Source organism: Pezoporus flaviventris, unplaced genomic scaffold (assembly GCF_033815535.1).
Source record: "Pezoporus flaviventris isolate CSIRO_AGI_PZ_B2104156 unplaced genomic scaffold, CSIRO_AGI_Pfla_v1 ptg000007l, whole genome shotgun sequence".
Taxonomy (NCBI): domain Eukaryota; kingdom Metazoa; phylum Chordata; class Aves; order Psittaciformes; family Psittacidae; genus Pezoporus; species Pezoporus flaviventris.
The window spans coordinates 18,672,916-18,692,201 of NW_026892555.1; the positions used below are offsets into that span (position 1 = coordinate 18,672,916).

Sequence of the window (19,286 nt, forward strand, 5' to 3'; positions counted from 1 at the left end):
ACCCTGGGCACACGTGGCTGCATCCCAGCACCCTGTACCTCACTTCTGCTGTGTACACTGCCCTGCTGTGAGTTGGGCTTTCGGTTTTAAGGGAATGGGAGGGGAAGGAGTTTTAGATTAATCTATTTTTTTAATCTAATTTACATCTGCTGCAGAGTTGCCTTCCTTTGGTCTAGAAAAGAGTTCAAGGATTACCCAACTAAACAGATTTTTCATTTTTCCAAATTCTTCTTACTTTTTTTTGTTGAAAGACATCTTTTGAGGGGCTTTTCTATTCTGCTTTGAAAACTTGTGGCAGTAAACCAACATTTTCTTTTCCCTTTGCATACTTACCCTAATACAGCAACATCAATCATAGGCTGAGATGGCTTCTCTCTAAAACAGTTTTCTTCCTTGATCAGTCTTTGAACCTACAGGTCTTTTATTAGATTCTATAAATGTATCTCCTGTGGTTAGTTTCATCAGAATTAGCATGAGATCAAAAATGTCAAAGCATCAAAGGAGCAGTCTGTTCTCCCTCAAGCCAAATGCCAATATAATTGGCCCACTGCTATTTTCCTCATACCCTTTAAGTCTAAAAATGCAAGGGGTTTACCAGGGCTTCCTCAAAAAAGGGTAAGCAAACAAATTGCAGGTGAATCCTCCCTAGTGACTGAATAAGCCAGACATGCAGAGACACTATTTTAAGGCTACATAGACTTCAAGCTGTTATTACCACTTCATATTTCAGCTTCTCCATCTACAACCGTTGAGGCTCACTCTTCAGACAGGACTGGGAGTGGCAAGACTGCTTTTGGCACTACATAGATTGAGGACTGTGGTTTCTATAGTCTGCTCTGTATCAGCTGGTCACAACTACAGAACAGAACTTCTGACATGCAGATATTTCTCTTGTTAAAGCAAGGAAATTGTTAGTGGATGTGAAAATCCTGGGAGAAAACTTGATGACAGATGGGCTTTCAAAGCAGTAGCAATGCTAGGGATCCTGAAGAGTGATTGCATTTATATGCAGCCATCACCGCAAGATCACATGAACCTGGCTTCACAGTTACAACAACACCTGGAACTGGGAAAGCTGAGATGAGAACTCCTTCTGAAGGTGTTTCCAGCTTTATCCAGTTCTACTCATCACACCTGTGGCTTTTCATACTCCCCTATCCAGAAGTTTGAAAGGAACATGGTTGTTCATAGTTATATGCACCTGCAGGCAAAACTGAGTGGTATGGAGCTGTTGTTTTTTTATTATTAATAGTGCTGTGTAAGGCTCCTGCCAGGCTGAGATGTTTGAGTCATGTGAATACTGCAGGACCTGTGCTTTACATGGGCTTGCTCATGGGCTGCCCCACAGTCAAGTAGGCAGCAGCTACCTTTCCCCACCTTGCTGGTGGAGATTACCACCCTCTCCAATACTCCAGCTCAGGTGGTTCCTTTCACCTGCCTCCAACCTGAGTCTGCACCTTGAATCAAGATGGATTAAACAGTTAAAAACCTCCAAACAATGAAACAAAAAAAGCCCAAAAGAAAAGAAAACAAGACATTTATAAAACCAGCTAAGCTGGCAGGTGGCAAAAATGAGTGCATGGGTAGGTTGGAGAAGCACCTTGGCCCAGGACCTGTGCAAAGCAGCTGAAAGCAGAAAAGGGGAAAGCAAATTTGCGAGGAGGACAATTAGATTTGGCAGTAAATGAACATATCCTCATCCTTCATGCACCAAAATGTGCCAGTTACCTACGCAATGAGGATTAAAGGGTCTGGCTGTTACTTCTTCAACAAAGAATGTGTCTAGTCACCTTATTCAGCTGCTTGATTCAACTTCTTAATCTAGTTTAGGTTTTTGTCTCATTTGGACATGTTCATCTCTCTGTGTATGTCTTTTACATAACAGATGTGTGTCTGTGTATTAAGAAAACCATGTATTTAGAAGTTGAAACTGTCAGAATTATTTCTGTTCATCCCAGCTCAAAAGCTCATCTCACACCTCCGTTCACAATTCATTCATCCTGGGACTCCATGTGATGAAGAAACTTTAATTATGTGAGTGCAGATTTCCTGCCCACCTCCCTGACCTCTGCTCTGTTTCATTCCATATGAGTGCAACCAGTATGATTTTGGTTCATTTTGCTGTGGCCCTAAGGGGTCTCAAATGGGGTCCGGATTCAAAGCACTGTCAGCAAGCTACGTGGAAGACTTCAGACAAGAGGACCAGGCACGTTCACAGGCATAAATCTGAAGCTTGGCTATCTGACTTACCTCTAATGTGCAACATGGTCACACGCATCTGTTCTGTGCAGTGTTTGTTCTGACAGCTCCTGCAAGCACAGTGCCTGGGCCATGAAGGTGACCTGGAGGTGGAAAGACTCTCTTCCTCATTGTCAGTCTTGGGGAAAGTGAGACCGCCAGGAGCCAGAATCTTTGCACTGGCAGTATTCAGCATCTGGGAGTGATCTTCCAAGGATTTTGCCTTATCAGTATTTTAGACCTTCTCAACAGGCTTCCTGGGATGTGCAGTGGTTTTGTAGTGCTAACGCCTTGCAACTGCTGCCTTCTGCAGCCATCAGTGTACCCATACTGCATTCTCCAGATTAATTAAGTGCCAATTCTATTTTTCCTTATCTTCTTTGCCCCCTCAGTGAGATTATCCCAAACCACCCTTCTTCCATTGTACTCACCATGGAATTTTCTTTATCCAGGTTTTCCAGGCTGTTCAGACCACCACCTCAGGTCTGCCTTTTTAGAGTGAATTCTGGTTCATAGTTTATGTACATTCAGAGCAATGAATTAGCCTGCTCCACCTCGACAGTGGTTGTGGCTTTAATATTTTAATTTCCTCATCAGGCTTTTTTTCTTTTTTTTTTCTATTTTTTTTTTCTTTTTTTTTTCTTTGTTTTCTTTTGTTTTCCCTTCTGCATTTCTCAGTGGTGCAGCATTTATTGTACAAGGGAGCAATCACCTCAAATGTCCTCTTGGATTGTGTTTGGAATGTGACTACTACATTCCTGTTGGCAGTGTCAGACAATGAATGTAGTGCATAGTTATTAAGTAGAAATGAGAGACTTGGAAAGTTAGCAGTGTGGATCCACAGCAAGTATCAATGATGTAGTTTTATGGTTATTTGTAGCAATGAGAAAATGTTATCAGAACCCCAAAGTTATTACAAGTAATTCAAGACAAACAGACATCAACTTGTAGCAATTCACTTTACTGCTTGCATTAGGCATGTCCACCTGATTTATGGTTACAATAAGAAAAATCACCATCATGTAAAACAATCAGATGGCAATGTGAGAGATTGCATCACAATTGTGTGAACATGCTGGTATGAATGGGGACTCACAACAGCCTTTCAAAGTCTGAATTTCAGGATACAGACAAATAAATGAGATAGACAGGGATGCGGCCACACTAGTTCTGAGCACTACATGTGGATGGGATGTCTTGTGAATAAGGAAATCTTCCTTAAAAAGACAAAAGTTGAATGCAAACCCCACCAGGCAATCAGTACACAGGGAGCTGGGCAGGAATCAGCTCTTCTAAATACTAGGCCTTCATGTGGAGCAATTTTACTATTTGTAACAGAAAGCCAGGAAATATTTGAATAACTTTTGTTAGGCTACTCATCTCCACTCAACAGATCCAAAGATTTACTCACTGACTCCAGCTGACCGGGATTAGCAGATTCAAACCATTTAACCGAGGTGCTCTGCTTCCTGCTGAGTTCTAGGTATCAAAGGCTCACTAAGGATGGATCCTCTTTGGTGATTTAAGAAATAACCAAAAAACCCACAAAACCTTAAAAGCAGAACTAGGAAAGAGTCTATATTCAAGGAAAGTTTTTAGCAATAGGAGTTTACCTGTTCTATTACCACCTTGAACACATGTGTGGATATAATCTGAAGATAATACAAATAATCACTGGTTCAGAAAACACGTTTAAGTAGTTTATTCCTGTTGTGACTTAAAAATAGGTGTGGGTAAAGCTCCCAGCTGAGATTAGGCCAGCATTGTGAAAACTGCTTTCAGAGACAGGAGACAGATTTCTGCTGGCCAAAGTGTTTGTATTCTTATTTCAGAAGAACAAATTAAAAAATAGGTGCAATAAAGAAAGTGGGGGAAAAAAAGTTAAAATAGTGCGTGAAGTTATGCGAAAACGTTGTTCCTGAGCCCAGCTATGTGAGCAGCTATCTTTATGAAATACTATTTTAATAAATATATAAGAAATCAAATATCAGTAATTTATATTTGCTACCCATCAGGCTAGTGTTAAGTTTTACTTTCAGAGAGTGTGATGACATAACTTTGAGGTTTAGCACGTGTCAGAGCTGCCAAAAGCTCCTGTGAGGTGAGTAAAATGAGTAGAAAATGGAGTAACTCTCTACCCACAGATAAACATGATGTGCTTGTTTTGAACTTATAAAAATGGGACCAGTCAACCAAATAGAAAATTTATAATGAGAAAACGCTACCAGGTATGTTCTGTCATGTAAAGCAATTGGACTAGCCAGTGGGAAGAACATAATGCAGCATAGCAGGCTTTAATTTACCTCTGGAATATATCAGGTACTCTCAGCATTTCCAGATCAGAAATGTTTTGTGATAAGGCTCTTTCCTTTTGGCACTGCTTTTGTGCTACGTATTCCCTTTAACCCTCATATTCTCCTTTACTTTCTCATCGTCTAAACACATCCCTAGAGCTCAGCAACTGTAAATTACACAACCTGTGGCTTTTGGACCAACTTCACCTAAAAGTTTTCATCTATGTATGTGGACCTTTCAGAATTAGCTTATTTCAATCCAGATGCAATTTCTTAGTTCTTTAAACCAATTTTGTATAATGGATAATTTTTTTTTATTTGTCACCAAGGAGGTCAAAAAGTACCACCTAGCTCAAATATTGTGGAGTCTTAGATATATTGGTGTGATACTTTCTAATAAATGTTTAATTAATAATCATGAATGATTTGTCTGCTTTAGTCGCACTGTATTTGTAATGCTTTTTTTCCTTCACAAGTCTTATTACCCAAAGTATTTACTATCGGACCAATTTTAGCCCTACTGAAATGAACCTGTAACACCTGTTACCTTTGTTGAGAGTGAGAATTAGCACAATTTTAAGCACTCTTTTTCTGCATTTAAACTTCAGCTAGCTATTGGTTTTGCTATTAGATTGTATGTACCTACACTTAGAAATGAAAAAAAGGACAAATTCAGTTTCAAAGTACACAGAAATGGGGCTGCTAACAATCAGTGGTACCTCATACTCTTCTACTAGACTCCAGCTGGCTGGTAAGCTGAAATAGCATCCTTTTATGTATTTTGTTCTGTGCTGTTTCTTTGGCTGATACAGGAACTAAATTACATACAACTCTTTACATGACTATTCAGGTCATGGTTTTGCTTTCAAATTTGTAGGACGAAAAATGCTTCAATAGGTCACTTTTATAGTATGAATTTTTAAATGAGAACAGCATTCAGGAGACTGAACAATTGCAACTGAAGGGCATTAATTGTGCAATTGTTCAAATTTTACTATAACATAAATTATTGAACAGTATTTCTATATTGAATTAGTGGAGCAAACTGCTGTTCTATTTAAACGAACGCTATTGTTTTTCATATAAGACCACTGAAGATGTAAAGAATCATGCCAGTGGTATTATGAAGCAGATTGTTCGATGACTTTGACATATGGAGGTACTATCAGTGAAGTAAGTCTTCAGGAGCTCAAGTAGAGAGAACAGTCTTTCTGGTTTCAGACCTTCACCCTTTTAGTTCACCAGGTGGTCTGACTTAGTTGTACTACTGACCTGTCAGCAAAGACTCCCTTGAAGTGGAGGCATCCTTTGTACTAATTTTCTCTTTGAACACTTTGCTGCTATTGAAGAGGTGGCAATGTTTACCTAGTTCTAAGAGCTTCCCTTCACAGTTTGTAAGCTCCAAATCCTCCTTGAAAAACAAGGTAAAACAAATTTAAAGAAATGACTGTCAAACTTCTCCAATGATCTGGAATTTTATTCCATCCATATACATGCATAGTAACAACATTTGTTGAGAAATTATTTCTATCAGAAGTAGAACATTATCTTTGTGATCACCAGTTGCAGTATTGCTACTCTTATATTTAAATATATCTTATATATGAATTAGATTCATAATTGCAGCATTGAGTTTAGGGTTTTGTTTTAGACTGTGCCTTTCAAAAGATAAAACTGATTGATATGACCTCATTACTTACAATACTGCTTCCAGTAATTTTGTTCATTCTTTATAAAGTATTGCATTTAACAGCAAAGGTTTAAAAATTGAGACAGAGATGCATCAGCGAAAGAAAATACAAGTACTATACAAGAAAAAAAAATGCCATCTTCATTTAATGTACGTTTCAGATTAAGAAAGTGGACAGAAACATACTGCTACATACAAATGCAAAGCCTAATGACTAAGGTACTGTATCTGCTAAAATATAAAGTGCAAACTGAGCCCAATTGTTCAAAAAATTGAAATTTTAAGGCGAACTCTACAGCATAGTTGAAACTTCTTTGCAAGTTATATTTTAGCATATACATATATCTGCAACAGCATATAAGAAAAAAAACAGGATACACAAGTGCTTTTGAAGCTATTTCTAAAATGCTCTTCTGTATTGTTTGCGACTATTTTCTTTAAAATCTACTATACAGTGCAAACCATATGTGCTACACAATAACTATACAATAACATTACAAATGACTTTAATATAAAGTTTTTAAATAAAAAATAACATAACTACAGCTATGAATACTGCTGGTAAAATAAATTAATAGTTTTGAAAATGGCACCAATAATACACTTTACTAATGGACTGTAATGAAATTACACCTTTAAGTCTTCAACTTGGCAATAGTGAAATCTCCTGATTGTCCAGATGTAATTCAAACAGCTTTCTTTAGACTGTATGGAACAATATGCTAAACACAGGTACCAAAGGTGACTGATTGTTTCATTTGACATGTTCTGCTGCATGTGACGAGCAATAAAACTTCTTATGAGTTATAAAGTTTGAAAGATTGTTGAACTGGATGTCACACAGTCGGCAATACTTTCCACTGGTTGGGGCCTGGGTAGAACCATTCACGCCTTTAGCTATACTAGACAACTGTTCCTCTGCTGTAGGAATTGTTGGAGAGACATTTTCATTTGCAGTTAAGGGATTCTCAGAGATCCAAGAAGGAGACTTGTGCCCATCTTCATGTGGAGGATTCTGGGAAATGTTCTCTTGCTGTGGGTTTGCGGCAGGTCTTTCCTCCTGTTTTAGTCCCCCATTAACTATTACCATGCCTCGGTTTTTTGGCAATAGTGGAAGAGACTCTTTCTTCTGCACAGCACATCCATTTGAAGGCACCTGGCCTTTAGGAGATTCACTTTCTGTATTTGTATTTTGATCTAAATCAGTATTATGAATGACGAGAGAACCAGAAATGTAATCACTTGGCTTTATTCCATAATATGGAGAAAGCTGATCTGCTCCTTTAGCTTTCTTTATTGCTCCAGGGTAAAGGCATTGTGGAAGAAACAAATGTTTGTTTTCTTCTTTTGTAGCAATAAGCTGGGCCGCTTCACTAAAGACTTTTAGTCCTTGAAGTGTTGCTAAGTGTGTGGAAAACAAGTTTCCATTAGGAGAAGCCTGTTTTGAGTTTCCATTTTTCTCACATTTGATTACATTTCTCTCGTAACTGACATCTGGGCTGTTTCTTTCACTTTCTGGGTTTTGGAACACCTTACTGTCGAGTTGTCCCAAGTCGTTACGCTGATGGGCAGTGACAGGGCAAAAATTCTGCTTGTGAGCCAGGTAATTCTCTACCTTGTTAAAACTGATCTTGCATACTGTGCATTCATGGTAGTCCAGCAGCCTTTTGGGAGAAGTGGATGTCCTCTCTGATGGGGGTAAGCACTTTTTACTGAGATCTATTGGCACATCCATCTCCAAGCAAGACACAGTAGAGTGGGGAGTATCACACTTTGAAACTGGAACACACTTGTTAATAGACAGTGAAGTTTCCAGGTGCTTTGAGACTATTCCTGGAAAGATATCACATCGTGGATGGTAACATTCTCCAAGTCCCTCTGTAGACTCTTGAGTAGATGTACAAGGATTGCCAAGATTAGCCACTTCTAGAAATCGCTGTTGAACTAGTGGTGGCCTTTGCTCTTGCTCTGGTAGGCACATCTCATACATCTTCCTTCGCTTCCTAGTACGCATTGTTCTCTGCATGGCAGGCACTTTGTTGGAAGCGGACCTCTTCAGTGGAGGATCATGCCGAGTGGCACAGTAATACTGCTTGTGGACCATGTATGTTTCATGTCTGCTGAAAGTAATATTGCAAGCTTCACATGTGGTCTTGTTAGGATCACTCTCCCCTTCTACTAAAGGAGCATTGGGATTCTTCACATCAGGTTTCCCATTTATCTTATCATCACCATTACTTGCAGCTGACAACTTCTTAGATTGTGCTGTAAAGTCTTTTTCATGACTTTTATTGTTTGGCCCAATCAAATCTAAAACATTAGAAGAATTTATGCAAGATGTCTGCAGAAGTTGATTATCTGGATCTGATGTGTGGGGACCTGCATTCAGGATGTTTATAGAGCTTTGGCCATTACTGGGACTTACAGCTTCTGGTATTTTTTCTGGAACACTGGAAAAATCTGGTGACTTTGCCATCTGCTGCCATCGGCTGCTGCAGTAATGCTTTTTGTGTACCAAGTAGTTGTCCAAATTATTGAATGTTATGTTACACTCAAAACATGTAGCCCCTTTGGGCATCAGAGGACTGTAAATTACAGGAGGGTAATTGCTACTTCCATGCCTTAGTCTTCGATGGACCAGTTCAGACATTTTGGCTAATATCTCTGAAGCCTGAGGAACCACAGTGATGTCTTGGGGAAAAGCAAATTGGGAAAGAAAAGGTCCCATTGGGAAAGAAGGACCAATATTAGGCTGAACTGGCGATGAAGCAAGTCTTGGACTGGATGGTTCAGATTTTATTTTAGTGTATGAGAAACTCTGCTTATTTGTTGCAGGCTGGATTTCTGGCCTCTGGTTTGGAAGGAAAAGGGGAGCCTTTTTTTCACATTTATCAAGCTCTGTATCAGAACTTGCATCTTTAGTCTGCATGGTCTTTTGGCTCTGGGGAACATCATTTCTGCTCAGCAGGTCCGTTGCTGGCTGCAAACCTTCTTCGTTTCCACTTGGAGAGTGTTCGACGTCACTTTCTCTCTGAATTTTGTTGCCAGCGACATGTAACTCTTGGTGCTGCAGTAGCTCCCTCTGAGTTTGGAAGCCAAAATGGCAGTGATTGCATCTAAAAGCAGCTTGAGTAAGATGCGAGAACAGGTGCTGATGAAAGTTAATCACCGAGTCTGCAGTGTAAGTACAAACTGTGCATTTCAGACTAGCACCGGGAGGGAGAAATTCTTCCATTTTCACTCCTATAGAAAAAAACAAGTAAAATACAAAATAAAGTGACCATTTTGCCCTTTGTGAAAATCAGTTGGACAGAAGGAACAGTGAGAACAACAAATTTTCTTCTGATGGGATAGTATCAGTCATCCTGCAAATACTTGAAGTGATTCAGAATTTCTTTCCTCAAACTGCTACAGGATATTCTCAGACTTCTGCTCTCTGTTGGAGAGCCTTAGTATCTGCATGCATTTAGCAGAGATGAAGGGAAAGAACAAACACGGGAAAGAATAAAAATAGACTGGATTTATTCTAAATGAAAAGGTCTTAGAAATTACAGTTTTAACTAAAGGAGACATAATGTTCCCCACACACAATCACTGGAAGTTTTGAATGCCCAGAAAGCACATCAAGGTCAAGAGGCTCAAGATTATGATGTGGCTTGAGGTACAGCCCTCAAACTTAGAGTGTCTGAAAGCCACAGACAGAGCAGAAGGAACATTTTGAGCATTACTGACACTCAGCTCTTTGCCTGCATGACTTGGCTGTAGTGCGGGAACAGGATACAGATCTATCCTCGTCAGAAAGGACTGATGAGTCGCATTCATTGTGAAGGGAGGAGGAAGAGTAAGATACGGCTTCACCAACATTTTATCTTCCACATATAATGGCCACAGACAACTAATGCTGTAATACACCACTTTTTCCTCATGAAATCAGTACAGCTTTCCCTTTCAAGAACAATACATTCAAAGCCACCTTACAATCATTGCTGAAACACAAAAACATGTTTCACGTTATAAAGAAACTGAAAATGCTTTAAAAACAGATAAGACCAAATTTCTCTACTGCTATAAGACAGATTTCGATTACCTGTTAGACATTAAAAACGGAAAAAATGTTGGTAGGGCTGATATTCAGAATCTAAAATGGATATTTGTTCTGTCTACACAGACACACACACATACCATGCCTTGATCACTAGGTTCATGGTAGTTGGCCAATAAAAGCTGTAAGAATATTGTGGTTCAGTCTCTGAGAAGTCCCTCTGTTGTACCTGGAGGTCCTTGCTTCTCCCCTAGCATCAGTGACTCACACAGTTGTGAGCAACATTTAAATTTGACCTATTCTTTGCCTCAGAGGCCTGAAGGGAGCTCAGGAGATACACAGCACTTTAATCGGTGCTAGTTCTCTGTCAGGCACTTTTTCACCAGGAGGCCATATGAAGCTTGAGCTCCTCCACTGCCACAAGATTGTGTTTCACATGCTCCCACATCATGTGATACTTTCAACACCTAAGTCAATGGTATGTCACTAAATGCAAAGAGCTGAAGCAACCCTTTTATCCAATGGCTAATATTTCAGGATTTTCTTCTCCTTGGGGAGAAATGAATTTGTTATGCTCCAAAAGTACCTGGTCTTAATTACTAGGCTATAATACATGCTGGGCTGCATTCACCTGCTCTTGTTGAAGCTGTTCCTACTGTTCTGCTGTTTCACTGAATCATGAAATATTTTCTATGTTAGAGACAGATAATGACAATAGTCTGATATTCAAAGTTAAGATCTGGAAGCACAGAAAGATCAGATTTCTAAATGAATAGCTAAGTGTTGTCCATGTTGTGTACATATGAAAGTTTCTCAGCACTCTTCTACTCCTGGTAGGTACCAAACTCCTCCAAGGAAACACAATGCCTTCTAGAGTTGTAATTGCTGCCCAAGTATCAGAGAAATATTTTTCACTGCACCAAGTCCATACAGCAGACTCCTACTTCCCCAGGAGTTTTTACACTGCAGCCAAATAAAGCTTTATGCTGTGAATAAAGCCCACATTAGTGTCCTTTAGACTCCATCCATTTAACAGGAGGATCAGAACTCCTGTAGGGCCCTTGCCTTTTTCCAGACACAGCTCTGTACACTAGACAGCACACCCCACATAACCTAACACTGTGGTCTTTCTTATTTGTAGGTTTTCTCTGCTATTGAAAGCTCCAGTGCAGAATGTTCTGCAAACTTGTGGCTGAGTCACCATCCCTGGAGGTATTTAAAGGATATGCAGATGTGGCACTTGAGGACATGGCTTAGTGGTGGACTCAGCAGTACTAGATTAACTGTTGATCTGAATGATCTTCAATGTCTTTTCCAACCAAACCAATTCTATGATTTGATGATTCTAAAATACTATCTCGATTTTATAAAGAGGAAAAAGAATATTGTTATAAAACACTAAGTTCTTATGAAACAAGTGTTCTGGGAAAAGCACACTGTCCACAGAGTGTTCGTCCCTGGTCCTTAAAGCCTCCTAAGAAGCCTACTCTAGGACTCCAAGATCTTACTTCAGCAGGACTTGCTCTCTGAGGGTGTGTTTCTCTGCTGAGCATCAGAACAGGATAGTAGAGATTGTAGTCTAGCAGACTCATGTTTGGTGGATGGAATCCTGAAGTAATTGATTGAATTTCTCAGAGAAATAGCAGCAATATGTGTCTGATTCCTGAGCATACCTTCACCAGTAATGTTGCCTGTATGCGTGTATACACATATTAAGGGAGAGACAGGATTCAAATGAGGATTAGTAGATAAGAGAAATGATACTGGCTACCTGGGAGAGGTGCTTGGTTTAGAAGACAGATCAGAAACTCTTGACATTTTGGTAGCGTCTACACCCAACACTTGCATGTATATGGGGCTATATAGACATGGAATGTCTACAGTGAATAATTCTTCAAATAGCTAAATCTAGCAGATAATACAGGAAAATACATGGTACTTACCACTGTGAGAATTTAGGTGCATTTCTAGAGCTCTTGCATTAGAAAAACTTTTGGTGCACTGTGGAAAGGGGCAGACACTGGATATCTGCTGAGCACTCTCTTCGTTCTCTTCTGACAGCTGAGGTCCCTCTCTTTGCCTCCCACTGCAGTAATACATGAGATGGGCCTGCAGGTTCCGCTCGCTTCGATACCAGATGCCACAGGACTTGCAAGGGAATATGTCCTCTACAAGCAAACACAACCAGGTGCAGGTTAGCTATGGTGTACTCAGTGCCAGCCAATTAACACAGCTGGATTAATTGCCCTCACTTCCCTATTAAATACATGCTTATTTAATAAAAACAGAACCGTGGGTTTATGAAAATGTCATTTGCAGGTGGGAGAATGAATGTGGGAGACAGTTGTTTCTTTCGGAAGGAGATTTTAAAAAGTTACTAAAAAAACAGCTGAAAGTTTCTGGCATGTAATTACTTAAAAGAATGAAATTAAATTATTTGTTGTGAATACGCAGTACCCATTCAGGACCTAAGCTCCATTTCCAGTACCTCGCTACCGATAAGTGACATATTTCAATTGCAGGGTTTTTTTTTTTTTTTTTCCGTATGCACAAGTCTTTCCAGCGTTGGGCCTTGGAATTTTTGAGTGCTAATTGCAGATCATTCTGAAGAATGTGTATTTTCAGAATGCTTATGCAGTTATTACTGTAAAATCCTGCTGTTCTGGTATCCAGGAGGCCAGAATAGATTATGTTTCCTACAGTGTTGAATGTAATATTATACTAAGCAGCATGTTTGTCTCCTGGGTTCCTCATGTTATTAATATTAGAAGTTAAAAATTCTAATGTACTTTCTTTTTCTTATTTTTGGTAAATTGTAACAGTTACACTTTTCACTATGCAAAGGATATTTGCTAAGAGTGATTAAATTCTTCATTGCTTTCTATCCCAAAATGTCAGCACCCTCTCTGAGGGCAAGACAATGCAGAGGTTGCACAGAGTGCTTCCCAGCAGCAGAGGGAGTAGATATATTTTGATCATATACTGAAGGCTGCATACTTTACTCATGTGAAGAGTGATAATGAATACTGTGTATTTACATAAAGCAGATAGATATTTGATTGCTAATACCCTATCCAAATGGCATCTAAACAGTGCATGTTGTGTAGCTATCTCAGAAGGACAAAAAATGTCTTTCTGAAAGCTGAACTTGCCACCCTATCAGTAATAACAAGGAAGAAATCCCAGCCCTTTAGGGTACATCTTAACTAGTAAACAGTGACAGGAGCCTGACTAGAGCACTGGAACTTCTCGTTTGTATTGTTAAATCACGACAGTGATCCCTTCCACACTTTAGGCTTAAATCAATTAATGCCTTCACCATTCCTGCATACAGCACAAGAATTGCCACAGGTCAAGGATCATTCCCTACAACTGGTTTGGTCACTTCTCATCTGTTTTTGAGACTAAGAGAGGATAAAATTGTGAGTGCAGCCAGACTGTGCCAGCTGACCTGAAGATCAGAGAATGGGCAATTGCAGTCAACATCAAAACACACCTCAGTCAACATAGAATCATAGAATGGTCTGGGTTGGAAAAGACCTTAAGATCATCAAGTTCCAACCCCCCTGCCATGGGCAGGGACACCTCACACTAAACCATGTCATCCAAGGCTCTGTCCAACCTGGCCTTGAACACTGCCAGGGACGGAGCATTCACAACTTCTCTGGGCAACCCATTCCAGTGCCTGACCATCCTTACAGTAAAGAACTTCCTCCTTATATCCAATCTAAACTTCCCCTGTTTAAGTTTTAACCCATTACCCCTTGTCCTATCACTACAGTCCCTAATGAAGAGTCCCTCCCCAGCATCATTATAGGCCCCCTAAAAACATCAAAACTCCCACTGACTTCAGAATGCAAAAAAGCTGCTAGTGAATGTAATTAAGTTAGTCTTGAAGATGGTTGGCTGCTCTGAAAATATGACATGTGTAGCTGATGATGTAATTCATTATTCATGACAATCATATGTTTAATTTCAAATACTCATGAGTATAGGACAATGGACAATTGCTTTCTTCCGATTCCTTAAAGTGAACAAAGTTGAAGGCTCCAACCCACCAAAATGGATGAGTCTTTTATTTGTTAAATATCTACAAATGCAGCCAAAATTTACATTGCTTAGTTTGCTGCTTTGACTCCACTGCTAATGCTTGTCTATTTTTCTGCTCATGAATTTATATAAAATATTTACACCACTACCAGTTTCTATGTTTTCCTTTGCCACAGAATAACTGTGCATGATTTTTAGGCATAAGCATTCAACAAGCAGTTAGTGTTCCAGTATATACCACTATTAAACTATTACTGATATAGCTTGCATCACTTGAAATGTCCATCTGTCCTGGGTTCAGCAGTAGCAGTCATGTTTCTCCTTCTTGGTAGCTGGTGCAGTGCTGTGTTTTGACTTTTGGCCTGGGAACAGAGCTGATAACGATGTTTTGGTTTGGCCAAGGACTTTGTGAGCCTCATGCTCTGCCAGGGAGGAGGGGAAGCTGGGAGGAAGCAGAGACAGGACACCTGACCCAAACTGACCAAAGAGGTATTCCATACCACAGCACGTCATGCCCAGGATGTAACTGGGAGTTAGCCGGAAGGGCTGGGAGACTGCGGGGTTGGAGGAGGTATGGGTCGGTGCTTGGTCGGGCTGGGGGGCAGAGTTATCGGTTGGTTGGTGGTGAGGTGATGTATTCTCTTCCCTTGTTATTTCCTTTATCATTGTTATTATTGGTGGTAGCAGCAGTGATTTGTGTTATACCTTAGTTACTAAACTGTTCTTATCTCAACCCGTGGGAGTTGCATTCTTTTTGATTCTCCTCTCTGTCCCTCCGAGAGTAGGGGGAGGGAAAGAAGGGGGGGAGTGAGTGAACGAGTTGCCTGACTGGGTTTAAACCACAACACCATCTCATGTGAAAGCTGATTTTACAGCATTTGTTTTTCACTTCAAATGGTTTAAAGAATTGAACTGCTAGGTTTCCATAGAAAAGCCCAAAAATAGTTATCAGAAATTCTGATACTGCATCAAGTCCTATTTGAATTAATGTGACTGCATTCCATCACAGAATTGAACTTTCTGATTATTTTAATAAATTTCCAGCTATCCTTATTTCCTATGAGCTAGATGGCTCTCTTGCTCCAGTTATGGAGCTGGTGAACAGGTGACTCCCATTAGATGCTATGCAGAGGAAATGTATTTCAGGAGTTTTGTATGGTGAGAGGGTGGGATTCCATGGTGAACAATGTATAGGGATGGGACCTGAAACTATTACTCCCCCGAAGTAATGCAAAACAGATAAAGGCTATTTGAAGTTAATGTTCTGCTAAAGCCCAGAGTTTGCCTCCTGTAGATTTGCACAAAAAATACACCCTCAGCTGAAACAAGCTGTGAATGAGACTTTACCCTAAAGGCTAGGTAACTTCTTCTCTTGTGGCTCCCTTGGAGCTGTTGGCTATAAACACTTGTCTGCCCTAACTGTGGTAACTTAGTCCACTTCGGGGGCTTCTGACACCTTCTTTTGGAAAGGTCCTGTAGGGTGGTAACTGCTAGTTCTATGAAGAGGTATATCAGCTCACAGCAGCCCCACTGCTGGGGGCAAAAACGAATGCACTTAGCTAAAGGGCTTAAGGTTGATCTCACACACTCTTTGGAAGGGAGGAATTTGATGACTTGGGCATTTTAAGGTTTATATTTTAAAACAGGCTAACAATAAATTTGCACCTATCAAGACTGCTTATCCATAAAATAAGCAATTAAAAAAATAACCCCAAAACCAAAAAACATACATACAAAATTAAAAAGCAAACACCACAACACGCCCCCCCCCCCCCCTCCCCAATAAAACCAAAAACCATGGAATGAAGAGTGTTACCACAGATATTTTAATGAGTCCTGTCTGAAGAGCTTGAAGATGGTGTGACTGACTGTTCAAGACAAAATGTTATTTGGTCTGAGCCTGAGTGGCAGATCATGTGCTTGCATGTGCATTCACACCTGAAATACTGTGTTCAGTAGTTCACTATATCTAATTACAATACAAACCTTAGATGGGGTCTAGATGGGCAGGCTTGCAAAGTGCTGACAGCTAAGGATGTGCGTTAGATCTAAGTGATGACTGGCGAGGATGATGGTAACAGCTAACATATTTGAAAAGTACTTAGGAGAATGAGGAACTAGGGCTACATAATGATAAAAATTAATAATAAAAAGTTAAAGAACTGAAATTTCATTCAAGCTGAATTGTCTCAGTTCAACAACTGTCTTATCATGTACTTGTGTGCGTCCCCTCTAAGGACAGCACTTAATTACATGCTGTTTTTTGTTCATGATAGGGTCTACTGATGTCCAGAGGATGTAAAACATTCTTGTGTAGCCACATTGATTTGAGATAGTACAGTAAATCAGGGCTTCTATAAGGTACAATCTCCACTGCATTTAGAAACAGCCACTGAAGAGATATATTCTTACTTTCAACTGAATATCACAAATTATTACCAGAAGCTGCAGGTGTAAGCCACAAGCTTACTTGAGAAGCAAAGGCTGGACTTTCTAAGCTAACAGGCCTATCTTACCTACTTTTTCAACAGTTTCTGATCCTATTGACTCTGGGAGCAGATCACAGAACCTCCACATGAGGACAGGTCAGATACTCTGGGTGAGGCTCCTGCAGAACCCAGACACCAAATCGCTGCTCTTGATCCTTTCTATGTCTATGAGTTCATCTGAGATGCCAGGGGAACAAAAGCAGGCTTCAAGCTGTGGTTTTTAAGTTGTGTGGTTTCTGTGGTCTTGAATTCACTATCGCTGTATTAGCTCTTCATATGTGCCCTTAAAGTACTGCTGTTTTAAAAAACCACCAGAGAATAGTATTCATTACTTACTGTTCACAATAGCCGTCGGCAAAATAGATGCCATTGCAGCTTGTTGAGGGAGCAATTGTATTGAGTCCAGCAGGCGTGCAGGATACATGCCTTCTGTGAGAGTCATCTGACTAGCAGCTTGCAGCCTTGAGTCAAAATCTACAACAAAGGCAATCAGCTCTTCACCCTCTGAGATGGCCTTGGTCGTGGTACACCAAAGTTGCCCTCCTACAGGAAACATAAAAGCAGAAAGATTTAATTGACTATATCAGATTCCAGAACATAAAACATCAGTGCCATATCTTTACAGTCTCTTTTTAAATTCTGATGGCTTGCTCAAGGTAAAGAGGCAAATAATTTTTACTGTATTCCTTCTACCAATATAGGAATTTTCAATGTACAAGGATAATAATTTGGAGATACTTTTCCTAATTATTTGCATGAACATTCATGTTAATTTCCATTTTGTCTCCTATGAGATTAAATCATGAAAATCAAGCTATAGGTGAAAGTATTTTATATGGCACTTTTTTCATCATCACTTTTCACCAGCCACCTTTTACCCTTTTTTGTAACTCCAATGATGTTTTATTTTGAATACCAAATCAGAGCACATTAAAACCAAACAGCTGTGAGAAAGAAATCAGATTTCCTCATAAGGGCGTTCCTCCCCTCCCTTATGTTTGCCACCCTCTTTCTCTAAAAAATCTTTCCTTATGTAATATTCTTTGTAACATGACTGCTTTATCTCTGCTTACACTGACTGAACTTCCTGAAAAGAAGATATGCCAAAGATCTGTTTCATAAAGGCTTATTCAAATAAAGATTTGTTTAAAGGGGGGGAAGTGGAAGAACTTTCATCAAACAGTAAGATACACTATAGCTCTGTGCTGCAAATGTCACGTGTAATGCATTAAAAAGAAAATTAACTATGCGAGTACATCTACTAATGTATTTGAATGCGATAGTGAATGCTCATTTATTTAACATGTTTAGACAGGCAAAGCACTTATATTGTGTTATCTACACTCTCAGGCCTAGATACATATCCAATACAGTTATGCCTGAAATAATGCTGCATACTTTATATGTTACAAAGCTTTTTTTTTTTTTCCTCAGGTTTTGTATATATAGAAAAAGCTATATGTTGTATTCATTAGGCAAGCAAAAACTGTGCTCATTTTGATAAGTAATATTGCTGTGTTTATCTTTCGGCATAACTGCCTTTTCAACTGCACTTCATTTTTTTCCCCTCAACGAGATTATAGTTTTAAAACAACTTGTTGCAAAAATCTGGTAGAGGAGATAACAACAGTGTATGATATGCCACAGCTAAATGGAAGAATTAGGACATTGTTTTAGAGAAATCTTGGACAATTAATTAAACCAGTCTATTAGCTTTCAAAGATGAGCAAACAAAACAGCATCAGTGACAGTGTGTTTCGGTAGAAAAATAAAGCTAAGCTTCCAGACCTCAAAGTGGTGTGAAAGTTTCAAAGCACGAAAGTGTCTCTATTCACCCTTCGGTAATGCAGGAGCTGAAGGTGGTTCCAAAGTTTACGATTTACTGCGATGGGACCAAAGCATACTAAGGTTTACTACCCTCCAAGATTACAGAATTAAATGGTGCAAATCTGAGTAATTTCCTCTAGAGAATAAGAAGATGAAATGTGAAGATAGTGCCATAAATGCCTACAAATGCAGAATCCTAATGCCCAAGCACGAATCCAAACATTTGACAAGCTCAGTCTGACTTACTGCATAAGTCAGGAGTAAATGCAGAAGCCTTCAGAGTTAAACTGGTCTAAAACCTGTTCAAGAGAAAATAAGGCTAAATTCCTAAAGTGTTCTTAATTAGTTTTGTAGACACTAACACATGATACACACTGCACTCTGAGGACCTGAAAATGGGTACTCTCACTGCAAACTCTGCACAGTTCATCATTCTGAGAATAGTGCTTCCATTATTTACGTGCACTTCTATTTTATTTATATACAGAAGGTGTAATAATAAACCAACATGTTTCAGTACATTTTGACATAGAATAAGAGCTTTTCATAGACTGCATTATTCACTGGATTTCTTAATAAAGTAAAAATTAGTCACTGCAGAAGAACCAACTGGGACTTCCTCTATCCCAGCAAACATCCTGACATGCTATACCCTT

General features: G+C 39.5%; 1 protein-coding gene across 2 annotated transcripts in view; it reads right to left on the bottom strand.

Moving 5' to 3' along the window:
- Positions 1–5,978: 5,978 nt before the first annotated feature.
- ZFPM2 (zinc finger protein, FOG family member 2) overlaps positions 5,979–19,286 on the bottom strand; it is a 309,086-nt gene continuing 295,778 nt past the window's right edge. For both annotated transcript variants that reach the window (XM_061447889.1, XM_061447888.1), the window contains 3 exons: positions 17,140–17,346; positions 12,208–12,432; positions 5,979–9,465 (listed from right to left, as the gene is read on the bottom strand). In XM_061447889.1, the coding sequence (XP_061303873.1) occupies positions 6,977–9,465; positions 12,208–12,432; positions 17,140–17,346 (2,921 nt within the window). In that variant the 3' untranslated portion in view covers positions 5,979–6,976. The remainder of the gene's footprint in view (positions 9,466–12,207; positions 12,433–17,139; positions 17,347–19,286) is intronic.